This window comes from Myxocyprinus asiaticus, chromosome 34, assembly GCF_019703515.2.
Source record: "Myxocyprinus asiaticus isolate MX2 ecotype Aquarium Trade chromosome 34, UBuf_Myxa_2, whole genome shotgun sequence".
Taxonomy (NCBI): Eukaryota; Metazoa; Chordata; class Actinopteri; order Cypriniformes; family Catostomidae; genus Myxocyprinus; species Myxocyprinus asiaticus.
Window position 1 is genome coordinate 19,474,765 of NC_059377.1, and position 15,885 is coordinate 19,490,649.

Sequence of the window (15,885 nt, forward strand, 5' to 3'; positions counted from 1 at the left end):
CGAGTGAGTGAGAGAGAAACTGTCAGTTTACAGAATGAATGGAGCCTGCTTGTTTATGGGCGCTTTTTGATGTACTAATTCTAGATTCAATGCATTTATAATTCGGGACCAGTTATGCCTTGGCTCCTGACGTGGGTTATACTAGCTGTCGGTGTACCTCAGGTAAGAAAAATATTTCTCGTTGAGTTCCAACTCACCTCGTCTGAAGCCTAAATAATTCATTTTTGGTGAAATTAACAAATGAAATACATGCAGTTGGGTCCATGCAAGCACACTCCACATTTTAGCCACTTGTAGTTTAACGCTATTGATGAAATACGTTTTTAATCAACTTAAGATGGATGCTTTCATCATTGGACTAATGTTATGCAGAGGACGATGTGCATGCATTTAATTTCTTGGAATGCGGTGTCCTTTCCCATTAACATTTGCATTCACTTTGGTATTAACTTCGCTTGGATTACGCACATTGCGTTACAATTCATTTTTTCCCACTATATAGCCTACCTATTAAACTGTATTAAAATATGAGACACCTTATTAGTTTTGTTAAGTAACAGTGATTGTACGGCTGTGACTCTCTTTTCCACATTACCCTCAACAATTATAATAATTTTGTATTCATTATATTTAGGCAGTATTTCTACTGGATCGTGATCGTGTAATTACGTCAGTGGGACAAAAATGTGAACCAATGACATCATATTAATTTAGTTCATTTTAGGAATGCTGTGACGAAATACGTGACGTCTGAGAGTATACTGTGATTATCAAATCAAATTTATGCGTTTGTCAGGCAAAGCTTTAAACATAAAAGTTAAAAATGGGCAGATGTTTTTAGAGGATGCCTTTTTGCTTGAAGTAATTTAAAAGAGTCTGCTAATTTTGTTCTAAAAGAGTAGTTCACCCAAAAATGAAAATTATTTCATCATTTACTCACCCTCATGCCATCCCAAATGTTTATGACTTTCTTTCTTCTGCCGAACACAAATGAAGATTTTTAGAAGAGTATCTCAGCTCTGCAGGTCCATATAATGCAAGTGAATGGTGGCCAAATCTTTGATGCTCCAAAAAACATTCAAAGGCAGCATAAAAGTAATCTATATGACTAAAGTGGTTAAATTAATGTCTTCTTAAGCAATTTAATCGATTTTAGGTGAGAACAGACCAAACTACATGTCATGCCATTGCAGTCTCTAGACCTGATTTCAAGCTTGATTTTACTTCCTAATGCTTAATGCATGTGCAGGGCACTAGATGGCGCTATAGGATGTGTAATCGAGCTTGAAATTAGAAGACCGCTGATGTCAAGATTTATTGTGAAATTTGTTTTATAGATTTGGTCTCCCCCCCCCCCCCCCAAAACCGACTGGTTCGCTTCAGAAGACATAGATTAAACCACTGGAGTTGTATGATTTAATTTTATGCTGCCTTGTATGCTTCAAGTGTTTTCTTGAAGCTTCAAAGTTTTGGTCAGCATTCACGTGCATTATATGGACCTACAGAGCTGAGATGTGCAACTTTTGCTGAAAGTTGCCAGTGTCTGCTGTAGAGCCCATCTGAAGGGGGAGCCTACAAGATTAGCGTAGAACAGCATAGAGCAGCATAACACAGCAGTCCCATAGACATTCAATGGGAGGTACATTGGCGAGGAGACAAGAGTCCGTTCTTTTTGAATGGATGTCTATGGAGGAGATGCTTCCGTTGAATGAACTACTTTTGTGAGAACAGTTCAGAACTTAATTAATGTCCGCCAATCTTCAACATGTTTTACACTAAACAATCCTTTTGGAGTGAACTATGTGTTGAGTTTACTACAATAAAATTACTGTTTTATAAGGGAAGTCACGGACGATTTTTCGACAGGAAGGTGTCAGTTTACGGCTCTCCCCATTAATTTGTATAGTATCTGCAAACGTTGACTCACTGTGGTAACACGCTAGTTGACCGTTACACTCTCTTCTATGGTAAAAATGAGGTTGTTATCTCAGTGTAGAAGATCTCTGGTCTGCTGCTAATCTCACCCACATTGTGAGTGGTGAAAGGATAAGCAGCTCTGCAGCTATAACCCATCAGTCCTCTTTACGCTGCATGTGGTGTGTGTTACATAAGTTTGTTGCCATATCAATCAATTATATCATGTTAATCATAAAAAAATAAAATAAAAATTCTACCATCCCTGGAGTGGCGAGTTCAAATCCAGGGTGTGCTGAGTGACTCCAGCCAGGTCTCCTAAACAACCAAATTGGCCCGGTTGCTAGGGAGGGTACAGTCACATGGGGTAACCTCCTCGTGGTCACTATAATGTGGTTCTCGCTCTTGGTGGGGCACGTGGTGAGTAGTGCATGGATGCCGCGGAGAATAGCGTGAAGCCTCCACACGCGCTATGTCTCCACGGTAACACTCTCAACAAGCCACGTGATAAGATGCGCGGATTGATGGTCTCAAATGCGGAGACAACTGAGATTCGTCCTCCGCCACCTGGATTGAGTCGAGTCACTACGCACCCATGAGGATTTAGAGCGCATTGGGAACTGGGCATTCCAAATTGGGGAGAAAAAGGGGAGAAAAAAAACATTAGTTAGCATTATTCAGGGGCAGTGGTGGCTCAGCGGTTAAGGCTCTGGGTTACTGATCAGAAGGGTAGGGGTTCAAGCCCCAGCACCACCAAGATGCCACTGTTGGGCCCTTGAGCAAGGCCCTTGACCCTATCTGCTCCAGGGGCACTGTATCATGGCTGACCCTGTGCTCTGACCCCAGCTTAGCTGTGATATGTGAAAAAAAGAATTTCACTGCACATGTAAAATGTGTGATAAATAAATATGATTATTATTATTAGCCAACGACCACAATATAAGTGACTGATTTGATGTAAAGTACTTGGGTAAAATAAGTAAAATGATTTAACAACTTTACTTGTACCCAACATTTATCTCTGTTTTAGTTTATTGCCAATTTTTTTATTGACATGACTTCATGATATGAAATTATTTATGAATGGGCTGAAATACGATTGAAGAACTAATGACCTGTCACCAATAGAATTGACTAACATTCCAGTTTAAACTGCAAACTCAGGATGAAAGGACATTTTTACACCTAAGATAAAAAACATCAAGTTAATATGTTGAGCTGTGTCAACTGTAAGGCATTCGGGGTGAACATATTTTGTTCATCCCAACTGCAAAAACAAAATCTCCTTGTAAACATTTCCATGTTTGTCTACAGCCAGGACGACACTTGGAAAAAAAAACAAAAGCCTAAATCTGTCAGAAACTGAAATCTGTGGGATTTTTGTCTCACAGATCCAGCTGGCTCTGGCACAGGATTCCTCTAAGCTGCTATCCATAACAGAGCCTTTCTCCCTGGAGTCCTATAACCGTACCCAGTACTGCCAGTGGCCCTGCAAATGCCCTAAAACTACCCCCACCTGTCCGCCAGGTGTGAGCCTGATCATGGACGGCTGCGATTGCTGCAGAGCTTGTGCCAAACAGATGGGGGAGGTTTGCAACGAGAAAGAAAACTGTGATCATCATCGTGGCCTTTACTGTGATTACAGCGCAGACAAGCCTAGGTACGAAAAAGGAGTATGTGCATGTAAGTGTCCTTGTACTAACACATGCCCTGTAATACAGCCTTCTTATTAACACTGTGTTCCGCTCTTCGATTAGATTACGGTGAAGATTTAGATGTTGGATTAAGGTGATGGAAGCCAGCTAAACCATGCCATGGAATTATAAATGGAATTACAATACATTTTGTTCACATTTTTGGATAACTCTCACATAAATATCACATACTTTTTTATATATATATATATATATATATATATATATATATATATATATATATATATATACACTATATTGCCAAAAGTATTCACTCACCCATCCAAATAATTGAATTCAGGTGTTCCAATCACTTCCATGGCCACAGGTGTATAAAATGAAGCACCTAGGCATGCAGACTGCTTCTACAAACATTTGTGAAAGAATGGGCTGCTCTCAGGAGCTCAGTGAATTCCAGCGTGGTACTGTGATAGGATGCCACCTGTGCAACAAGTCCAGTTGTGAAATTTCCTCGCTACTAAATATTCCACAGTCAACTGTCAGTGGTATTATAACAAAGTGGAAGCGATTGGGAATGACAGCAACTCAGCCACGAAGTGGTAGGCCACGTAAAATGACAGAGCGGGGTCAGCGGATGCTGAGGCGCATAGTGCGCAGAGGTCGCCAACTTTCTGCAGAGTCAATCGCTACAGACCTCCAAAGTTCATGTGGCCTTCAGATTAGCTCAAGAACAGTGCGTAGAGAGCTTCATGGAATGGGTTTCCATGGCCGAGCAGCTGCATCCAAGCCATACATCACCAAGTGCAATGCAAAGCGTCGGATGCAGTGGTGTAAAGCACGCCGCCACTGGACTCTAGAGCAGTGGAGATGCGTTCTCTGGAGTGACGAATCACGCTTCTCCATCTGGCAATCTGATGGACGAGTCTGGGTTTGGCGGTTGCCAGGAGAACGGTACTTGTCTGACTGCATTGTGCCAACTGTGAAGTTTGGTGGAGGGGGATTATGGTGTGGGGTTGTTTTTCAGGAGCTGGGCTTGGCCCCTTAGTTCCAGTGAAAGGAACTCTGAATGCCTCAGCATACCAAGAGATTTTGGACAATTCCATGCTCCCAACTTTGTGGGAACAGTTTGGGGATGGCCCCTTCCTGTTCCAACATGACTGCGCACCAGTGCACAAAGCAAGGTCCATAAAGACATGGATGAGCGAGTTTGGTGTGGAAGAACTTGACTGGCCTGCACAGAGTCCTGACCTCAACCCGATAGATCACCTTTGGGACGAATTAGAGCGAAGACTGCGAGCCAGGCCTTCTCGTCCAACATCAGTGTCTGACCTCACAAATGCGCTTCTGGAAGAATGGTCAAAAATTCCCATAAACACTCCTAAACCTTGTGGAAAGCCTTCCCAGAAGAGCTGAATCTGTAATAGCTGCAAAGGGTGGGCCGACGTCATATTAAACCCTATGGATTAAGAATGGGATGTCACTTAAGTTCATATGCGTCTAAAGGCAGATGAGCGAATACTTTTGGCAATATAGTGTATATATATATATATATATATATATATATATATATATATATATATATATATATATATATATATATATATTTTTTTTTTTTTTTTTTTTTTTTTTTCTGGATATATACCCCAATAATACCTGTCTTTGACATTTATTATGTATTAAAACCCATATATACTATATAATGTCCTAGATAGTGGTCAATATACTTTCAGTAAGAATTATGACCATGAAAAAGTTTTGCTCTATCACTTTCCAGACCTGCCTGGCACTGGCTGTGAGCACAATGGTGTGATCTATCGCAATGGCCAGAGCTTCCAGCCCAATTGCAAATACCAGTGTCTGTGTGTAAATGGGGCAATTGGCTGTGTCTCACTGTGTAATGAGTCTCAGCCACCCAGGGTGTGGTGCCAGAACCCACAGCGGGTTAAAATCCCATCCCGCTGTTGTGAGCAGTGGATCTGTGATGAGTCCAGGAGGGGGCGCAAGACAGCACCACGACACGCAATGGCTGGTATGTTCTGCAACATTTCCTGCAGATGAGATAAGAATTAATCCACAACATTTCTTCAGATTATTTGATAACAGTTGGAACATTTCCCATTATAAAATCTGTCACTCTCAGATTACACAAAATATGCACAAACAATTTTGTCTGAACAATGCTAAATAGTTTCAGACAATGCAGATCATTGCTTTGAAGTAAATATATGGATTTTACCTGTGGTTCAGTGAGGGTCCCATTTATGTACTCTTGTGTTGTTTTTGCAGAAACAAACAAGTTAAACCTTGTTTGCACAGAATATTTCGAGCAAACTGTTCCTTCAACACAAAGAGAGGAAATTGTTGGCAAATATTTTGACCAGGGTTTTATTTTCAGGCCTGGAAAATTCTTGGAAATGAATATAATCTTTCTATAAAATCCATAGTAAATGTATATCTTTGTAGTTATGCTCAGCTCTAAAATAGTTAATTGGCTTGAAATTGTTCTTTGTGAGTGCAGTCTTTATAAAATGATTTTTAAAAATACTTCAGAATTGCAATCCGATACTGATTACAAATTACATGACTAGAATTGCAATCAGTTGTGTAATTTCTTGGATTACATTTTAGGTAATCTAATCTGATTACTTTTTTATTACCTCTGACCTAACTCTTGTTTATTTGATGTCACATGCATTTCGTAGGATAATCAAAACTATTTTGATGTAGTGTTTCTTAAATGCATTTAAGAAAACTCAAAGAATCAAAAAATGAGAACTGATATAATTTTTTTGTGTTTTACTTTCTATTTTGATGGCAAAAAAGTTGGTGTGAATTTTTCTTATTAAAGGGATAGCTCACCAAAAATGAAAATTCTCTCATCATTTACTTACCTTCATGCCATCCCAGATGTGTATGACTTTCTGTCTTCTGCTGAACACAAACAAAGATTTTTAGAAGAATATTTCAGCTCTGTTGGTCCATACAATGCAAGTGAATGGTGACCAGACCTTTGAAGCTCCAAAAAAGATATAAAGTCAGCAATAAAAGTAATCCATACTAATCGAGCTTGAAATCATGATTGCTACACTGTAAAAAATGTCAGTAATTTTAATGGTAAAAGACTATAAAAATGCTACAGTAAAAAAAAAAAAAAAAAAAACGTAAATTGGTTAACGAGTAGTTACCGTACAATATATGTTAAAAATGTGTAATATATTTAAAATGACAATGCATGTGGTTTTATGGTAAAATGTTGTAAAAAAAATGTAAATTTTTTAGATGTAAAAGTATAATTTTCCCATATAATTAACAGTTAAAATGTATATTATACTGTATTTAACAAGAGAGTACATTTACTTTTTACGGTAAATTATTGTTAAAATTGCGGAAAAAACAGTAATTGGGCATTCCCAAAATTCCCCGCCAGACTCATTACATTTCATTATATTTTATGGGAATAGAATCTTCTTATTTTTAGATCAGTTATGTACTTTGGGGTGTTCTATGTTATATTTGATGTAGTTTAGTTAATGTTTATTGCATAATTTTAATTTCACATGTGTTACCCTGATGGTGTTTAATGTTTGTGTGAGTGACACTGAGCACTGTCTCTACATGTTTATTGGTCATTGCTCCTGGAAGGGCCATTAATGATGAACTTCATGTCATCATGTGCCCTTCAGTAATTAATACGGTAATTACGTTTTTTTTTTCTTTTTTTTTTTTTTTTACAGTGTAAGGAGACTGCTGTCAAGATGTACAGTAAAAATGGAATTATATTTTGGTCTGTTCTCATCCAAAAAGAACTGGATCACTTCAGAAGACACTGATTAAACTGCACTGGAGTCTGATGGATTATGTATATGCTGACTTTATGTGCTTTTTGGAGCTTCAATGGTCTGGTCACCATTCACTTGCATTGTGTGGACCTAAAGAGCTGAGATACTCTTCTAAAAATCTTTGTGTTCAGCAGAAGAAAGAAAGTCATACACATCTAAGATGGCATGAGGGTGAATAAATAATGAGAGAATTTTCATTTTTGGGTGAACTATCCCAATTTTTTTGTCCAGACTCCAGAATCAATAATTAGTGACGGTAACTGGATATGATGTAGAAGACATATTATTTCACAGCTATACATCAACAGTGTTTAGTAACTTGCATAATTATTTGTCATGAGAAGGCATGGTGTAATGTATATAAGCGGTAGGCTGATATAGAATGAAAAATATAAAACATTTCAAATGAAATTCAGAAAATTATGAACAATTGAATGCCGTTGCCTGATTAATATGTAATCATGTAATCCATTAAAAGTAACTGTAATCTGATTACAAATATTTACAAATTATATTTTATCTATTTACAAGTACTAAGATTTTGTAATCTTATTATGAAATACAGATTACATGTAATCCATTACTACCCAGCACTGGTCATCACAGGTGACTGGAAAAGTAATGAAAAATCCTGGAAATTCAGTGGGCAAAAGGTGTGTAAACCCTATATGACATGATATAGTATCTCCTCTTTTTCCACCAGCGTTTCTTGTGCTAAAATTGATTATTACCAGAATAAGAGCAGTAACACTTTAGTTTCACGTAAACTATTTTCAACTTTCTCATCTCTTTTCTATCCTCCCCCACCACAACCTACTACATCTCTGACTGCTGATGACTTTGCCATGTTTTTTTACTGACAAGTAGTGAGCATCAGCAGCCAGTTCTCTACACCTATCACCCACAGTCACTCTCTTCCAACATCCCATCCTCTGTTCTCCTCTTTCTCCCCTCTCTCTGAGACTGAGGTCACCAAAGTGCTTCTTTCTAACCATCCTACCACCTGTCCACTTGACCCTATCTCCTCACATCTTATGCAGGCTGCCTCTCCATCAATCTTACCCGCATTCACACACATTATCAATGCATCTCTCACAACAGGAAACTTTCCCAATACATTAAAGCAGGCTCGAGTAACCCCACTGCTCAAAAAACTTAACACATAACCTGACAGTAGTCGACAACTACAGACCAGTCTCTCTTCTACCCTTCCTGTCTTAGACTATTGAGAGGGTCGTATTCAACCAGTTGTCTGCTTTTCTCTCACAGAACAACCTGCTCGGCAGACATCGGTCTGGCTTCAAAAAAAGGCACTCAACAGAGACTGCCCTCTTGTCAGTAGCTGAAACCCTGCGACTGGCAAGAGCTAACTCCAAATCATCCATCCTCATCCTCCTTGACTTGTCTGCTGTTTCAACACAGTAAACCACAAGATTCTCCTGTCCACCCTCTCTGACCTGGGCATTACAGAAACTGCACTTGGATGGGTTGAATCATACCTCATTGGCAGATCTTTCAAGGTCTCCTGTAGAGGAGAGGTGTCAAAGTCACACGAGCTGACCACTGGTGTTCCTCAAGCATCAGTGCTTGGACCCCTCCTCTTCTCGATATACACAAAATCACTCAGACCAATCATTGAGGCACATGGCTTTGTTGTTCCAGCTTGACGACCCTACTGTCTCAGCTCATATCTCTACCTGCCTCTCGGACATTTTGGCCTGGATGAAAAATGCCACCTTCAGCTCAACCTTGCCAAGACCAAACTCCTCGTGATCCCAGCCAACCCATCTGTTGACCACATCCTCACTATTCATCTTGGTTCAACTACACTAACACCAACCAGAACAGTTCGGAACCTGGGAGTGGTGGTAGATGACCAGCTTAATTTTACCGCCCACATCTCATCAACCGCCCAGTCTTGCAGATTCGTGCTCTACAACATCAGGAAAATCAGACTGATTATGCTGCACAGCTGGTCCAAGTTCTGGTAATTTCAAGACTGGACTACTGTAATGCTTTGTTGGCTGGCCTCCCAGCTAACACAATTAAGCCACTGCAGATGGTCCAGAATGCAGCAGCGCATCTGGTCTTCAATCAGTCCAAAAGGGCTCATGTCAACCACTCTTGATTTCACTTCACTGGCTACCTGTAGTTGTCCGCATCAAATTCAAGGCTTTGACTCTGGCTTTCAGGACAGCCAGTGGAACTGCACTCTCTTACTTCAATTCACTTCTCCAGGTCTGCTCCAACTCGCTCTCTGCGATCTATGAACAAACGGTGCCTGGTGGTCCCATCACAAAGAGGCTCAAAGTCTATTTCACGATCTTTCACTTTCTCTGTTCCACTGTGGTGGAATGAGCTTCCAACATTCACACATTCTGCTGATACCACCTCAACATTCAAGAACCAGCTGAAAACACATCTGTTCTGCAAGCACTTAACCAATCCACACTTACTGCACTTACTATTGAACTTAACGCACTTCCTGTACACAATATATATACACAATATAACCACCTGCCTAACATTGTGTATGTCCCCCTTGTGCCGCCAAAACAGCGCCAACCCGCATCTCAGAATAGCATTCTGAGATTATATTCTTCTCACCACAATTGTAAAGAACGGTTATCTGAGTTACCATAGACCATTCTCTGTTGACCTCTCTCATCAACAAGGCATTTCCATCTACAGAACTGCTGTTCACTGGATGTTATTGAAACTATTGAAACTATGTTATTGAGTAAATTCCAGAGACTGTTGTGTATGAAAATCCCAGGAGATCAGCACTTACACAAATGCTCAAACCAGCCCGTTTGGCACCAACAATCATCCATGTGATTATGTAATCAGCCAATCGTGTGGCAGCAGTGCAGTGCATAAAAACATGCAGACATGAGTCAGGAGCTTCAGTTAATGTTCACATCAACCATCAAAATGTGGAAAAAATGTGACCTCAGTGATTTGGACCGTGGCATGATTGTTGGTGCCAGATGGGCTAGTATGAGTATTTCTGTAACTGCTGATCTCCTGGGATTTTCACACACAACATGTATATACAGCTCTGGAAAAAACTAAGAGATCACTGCAAAATTAGTGCAGTTTCTCTGGATTTACTATTTATAGGTATGTGTTTGAGTAAAATGAAAATTTTTGTTTTATTCTATAAACTACTGACAACATTTCAAATTAAAATATTGTAATTTAGAGCATTTATTTGAATTTAGGAGAAATGTTGTCAGTATGTTAAAAATGTTAATTTTACTCAAACAAATACCTATAAGTAGTAAATCCAGAGAAACTGATCATTTTGCAGTAGTCTCTTAATTTTTTCCAGAGCTGTATATATATATATATATATATATATATATATATATGACTGTATATGTGGCAGTTAAGTGAACTGCAGCCAGCTACCTGTTGCTTGTGCTCATGCACACACTCCATAGGGATGCGAGCGAGTGAGCATCGGCCAAAACAATGATGTAACGTACAAAGAGACTGAACGTGATTCACCGGCATTGTGCTGACAGATGAGGTAGCATAATTATGATTGTTTTACTACAAACTTTGAGACTAAGCTAAAACTACTTATCAGCTAACATAGCATACTGATACACACATACTACCAAACTATACCAGACAGTTTACTGTTGCACTGCACTGTTATGTTGCACTATTGTATGTTTTGTATGTCATATGTTGTACTACGATCAAGAAACCAGCGTATTTACTTAAATTGATCCTGTATACCTGACATTTAGTATAAAGAGAAGATCGTTGAAATTATTTGAAAGTTATGAACCAAGGTATCTTGCGATTCGTCAGCGTTAGCAGGCAAGATCAAGTTAGCTAAAATTACACAGATCAATCCTTATGGCACTATATTTCACATGCTTTGCCGTTATGTAAATTTACCTGTCCAATAAGAAGAATGCCAATTTGATCCCCAAAACCGAATGAAGGTCCCGCCGATGTTCACTCTAGTTTTCACTCGACCACGATCATGTTCCCGCTTAACCAGTTACTGTATGTTGTCGCTGTTGAATAGCAGAAGAGAAGCACTGAGGCAGGGCCCTCGGGAGCGCGCATAAACGTCACATCCTTTGGATTTTCCTGGCAAAACCGACCTGCTCCCTTCGCATGAAAATCAGTCTACAGGCATCAATAGGCAACCTAGGAAGTCCGGGAAGGTCTCATTTTCTAAGTTGTGATACAAGCCGTTCACACATTGGCAAAATAAAAGGCGAATATTACATGAAAATTGTTAAATACTGCACCTTTATGTACAGCATCATGTATTTACCCATTTCAACCTATCCCAGGACCTATTCAAAAGCTACAGAATAAAAATAAGTTTTCAAAGAAGATGTAAAAATGGCTAATGAAGAAGCTGACCTCACATGGACCTACCACAGAAAAGGCACAATCACCCTTAGATCTGTAGCGAAACCAAGGAACCCTCAAAAGAAGTTGATCAGAAGACCTAAGCGTTCTAGTGGGGAGAGTAAGAGAGGAGAAGGTTACTGATACATTGGGGTGCGAGACAAGATAGTGCCTTGTAGACATAAAGCAGAATTTTAAAATCGACCCTGAATTTCATGGGAAGCCAGTGTAGAGACGATAAAACAGGGGAAATGTGATCCCTCTTTCTTGACCCTGTTAGAAGCCTAGCTGCCGTGTTTTGAACCAGCTGTAGGTGGGATTTTAAGTCGCTTTGGATAAAAGCATCTGCTAAATGACTAAATGTAATGTTAATGTGACAGGAAAAGTTGCCATGGACTATCTGAGCACATTCTGACAGTCTCAGTTTCATAGAGAAAAGGTGTAGGAACAGCAAACTGAAGTATAGAGATATTGCGACTATATATGACATAAGAAAGCAGTGACTGCATGCACTGTCACCTCTGCACTCTGATAGCCGTCTCTAGTGTAAAGGACAACTGGCACAAGAATTGTTTGACCCAGACATCCTCCTGGAGTCCCTGTTCAAAGACTTGCGGCCGCGGAGTGTCTTCACGCATTTCTAACAACAACATGCACTGTCAGATGGTCAAAGAGAGCAGACTCTGCAACATCCGGCCCTGTGACCTGGACATCTTAAAACACATCAAGGTAGGCAGTCATTTTGTGTGCTTCAAGCACATGTGCCTTTACTTGCTGATCTGAGTACACTTGTTGGTTAGCAAAGTAGTTCCTAAAGCTGACTTTGAACCAGATATTTTAAAAATAAACCTCTTTTGTAAGGTTTCAAAGTTATGCTCTACTTTTTGTCAAAATCTTTAGATATCTATGAAATATTTATAAAAAATCAGGCTATGTTAAATCCAGCCATCATCCTGAAGATCCTGCATTGAGTTCAGTAAGGTCAGACAGGCTGTTATTATAGCTTTTATATGTAATTTTAAATTTTAAACAACCATTACATGTCAACTCCATTCCCTTATTTCACCTATCTATCCAAAAGCCTGGAAAGAAGTGTTTGAACATCTACAGGTTGGAGAGGCCATCCAACTTCACTATCTCAGGCTGCACCAGTACAAACACTTATCGGCCTAAGTACTGTGGAGTGTGTACAGACGAGCGCTGCTGCATCCCCTATAAATCTAAGACTGTTGAGGTTGAGTTTCAGTGTCCTAATGGATCTGGCTTCACCTGGCAAATCATGTGGATTAATGCCTGTTTCTGCAACCTGAGCTGTAAGAACCCCAATGACATATTCACAGATCTAGAACAGCACCATGAGAAGCGTGAGATTGTGAACTGAAAGTGTACTAGCCCTTGCAGAATTCAATATTGACTTATTGCAATATTAGTCAATATAAAGATTGGGATAAGAACCACAGATTTGCTTTTCTTTTGTCCATTATTTTATGAGCAAGAGTTATTTAATCGACCAGATCATCTTTGGTCTTTTTCCTAGAAGACCTTTTTCCTTTAGTTAAAAGTCTTCCATGCATAGAAATATTATTTAACGACAGTATATAAAAAATATAATTTTTCGACAACGTGACTTCTTACAATTAAAATGTTTATATCTGTCAGGTTATATTTATCACCCAAGATTAGCACAAACAGCTTTTATGTTACATTGACAAATTAATCCTTTTGTACACATGATGTAAGTAACTGATATGACAAGATCTTGTTGACTTTTGTGGTTAAAACCTTAATTTATGTAAAATCTATGTAAAGAATAACTAGAGGACATAGCCTCTCTTTTTTTTATTACATATGTTCGAATTTCGCATTTGAGCTTTGTAATAACACTGTATACTTCGAAGAGTTAAAGTTTTACCTTGCATGTACTGTCTATATAACATGATTATATATGGATACATCCTAAATTTCCCATTAACTTGAACAGTTATTCAAAAAAATAAATGACACCAAAAATAGTAACCAGCTTTTTATTTTTTTTATAAATACAAACTGTTATTCCATTAAAATGCAGTGCATTAAGTGGTTTCATCTTTACAAAGCGATGTGCCTTACAGAGCCTGCAAGCATTTGTTTTAGTGTGCATGAAAGAGCAGGTGAGTTTCTAAGATTGACCTCTTTCTCGTTCTGAGAAATTGCTTTACACTTTCAAAGCCTTGAGAGAAAAAAGCATTCAGTTCAAGTTGAGGATTCAATGGCACATTTTGTTCTGTTGTGCTTGATTGCATAGAAATCATTGTTACAAACAAAAGACGACAAAAACATCAGTCATGTACGGTATGCATTCTTATATCCTTATCTACAGATTGGATTTGTTGAATTTCAACTAATGATAAGACTATTTTTAAAACGTTTACAGTTATTTCATCTCAAAGTCACATTTAAAAGAAAAGAAAAAAAAATAATCACTCTAAAGAGCATCAGTCATTGCGTTACATATATAACCCACAATAATGGGACACTCCCAAAAGGTAAATGCAAATCAACACAGTATGAGCTTATCCCTTAGTTTTAAAAGGTAGTTTAGCATCATGAAAAAATACCACCTTCTCTGTGGTCAACAAATCCCTTTTCCTATCATTGTGGTCCATTTCAAGATATACAGAAAATTAATTATGCACTCAAACTAGCATGTAAAAGTCTGGTATTATAACTTTACAAAAATTAGCCATTTAAATGATTCGATGAGTGACACTACAGTCAAGTATATGAGAATGTAAAGAAGAAAATGAAATACGGACTAGAGGATCAACATAAATTTACAAACTTGTGCCCTTTTCAGTGCCCAGCTTATTTGGATGTTGACCATCACAGTGTCTCTGTGCTGCATTGCCTCTAACAATAACAAGAAAGCCACTGCGCAAGGCAAATAACTCCATCTTTTCTTCATCCGCTCTGTTCTCAACATTTCCTCAGGATATACTCTACAGTACAGTATAGTCTTTCTACAGTAAATGCTCTCCGACTAAGAAAATGGTGGAAGACCCCTTTGGGAAACACCAGAGCTCGTGGCATGCAGTCCTGTTGCGGGTGTAGTTAGTGGCAGCGCAGCACAGTCAGAACAGAGAGGTTAACGCATGTGTGAGATTGGACCAGGGATATGGTCGCCAGTCTAACAGGACACTTCAGTGGACTTGGGAGTCTGGTCCACAGAACTGTCCATGGTGTCGGTATGCGAGCGTCCACGCTGGTTGTCGGAAGTGTGGGCTCGGCTACGGCCCTCGTTGGTGTGAGAACGACTGCGGTTGCCATCAAAGGAAGTGACGCTAGATCCCGATGCTGTGCGAGAACGAACCAGGCGGGTCATGCTGGCAGAGGGCACTGAGAGACAGAGGAAAACGGTGAGATATGGGCTACAAGCACTGTGAAAAGTAATGTAAGCACTAGTTATCTACACTGAAAAAAGTGTTAACCTAAAATTGCTACCTCAAGGATCCATTTCTACTTAATCTAATTCATAAAAAATACTGGTTGGTGTAATATTGATTTAGTAAAATGAAATAACATTTTTGACTTGGAAAAACCCCCCAGCTAATTTAGAGTCATATGAAGCATTTGTTGTTGTTACCTGACAACATTTGAGTGTCATTTCTACTTGATCAGATGATTAAAAAAATTTGACTTGAATAAAACAAATTTCATTTAGATTAGTTTATCATTTGAGGTATATTTTTAGATTACTTGACAAAACATTTTTAACCATTAAACCCTTACCTAGGGTCTTTATTGTCCTGGGACCTCATTCCACCCCATGTACCACATGTATCCATTTTTTGAAGTTGTGCCCACACCTCTTTAGTATTCCTCAATCATTCTCTTATAAATAGTGTTATACAAAAATACTTGTTTTGAGCTACACAAAACTTTGTTTGACAGCCAGTTCTGTCTCATGAAATTTCAGTGACATTATTTAATCCTGTTCTAGATTAGTCCTGATTTGTTGCTTTATCTCTTTGGTATATGAAAAATTAAAAATTAAAATATATTTTATTCTATTATTTTCTAATTGTCTTTAAAATATTTTGAAAATGTTACACTGT

The 15,885-nt window shown here is 38.8% G+C and overlaps 2 protein-coding genes across 4 annotated transcripts in view; one reads left to right on the top strand and one right to left on the bottom strand.

Moving 5' to 3' along the window:
• On the top strand, positions 1 to 13,803 carry ccn4a (cellular communication network factor 4a). The gene is made up of 5 exons (XM_051671563.1): positions 1 to 162; positions 3,306 to 3,597; positions 5,344 to 5,598; positions 12,327 to 12,520; positions 12,873 to 13,803. Exons 1-5 carry the CDS (start codon positions 115 to 117, stop codon positions 13,170 to 13,172), a joined length of 1,089 nt encoding a protein of 362 aa, XP_051527523.1. The 5' UTR covers positions 1 to 114; the 3' UTR covers positions 13,173 to 13,803.
• Positions 13,802 to 15,885, bottom strand: part of LOC127425495 (protein NDRG1-like) — a 16,181-nt gene continuing 14,097 nt past the window's right edge. For all 3 annotated transcript variants that reach the window (XM_051671561.1, XM_051671560.1, XM_051671562.1), the window contains one exon: positions 13,802 to 15,166. In XM_051671561.1, the coding sequence (XP_051527521.1) occupies positions 14,958 to 15,166 (209 nt within the window). In that variant the 3' untranslated portion in view covers positions 13,802 to 14,957. The remainder of the gene's footprint in view (positions 15,167 to 15,885) is intronic.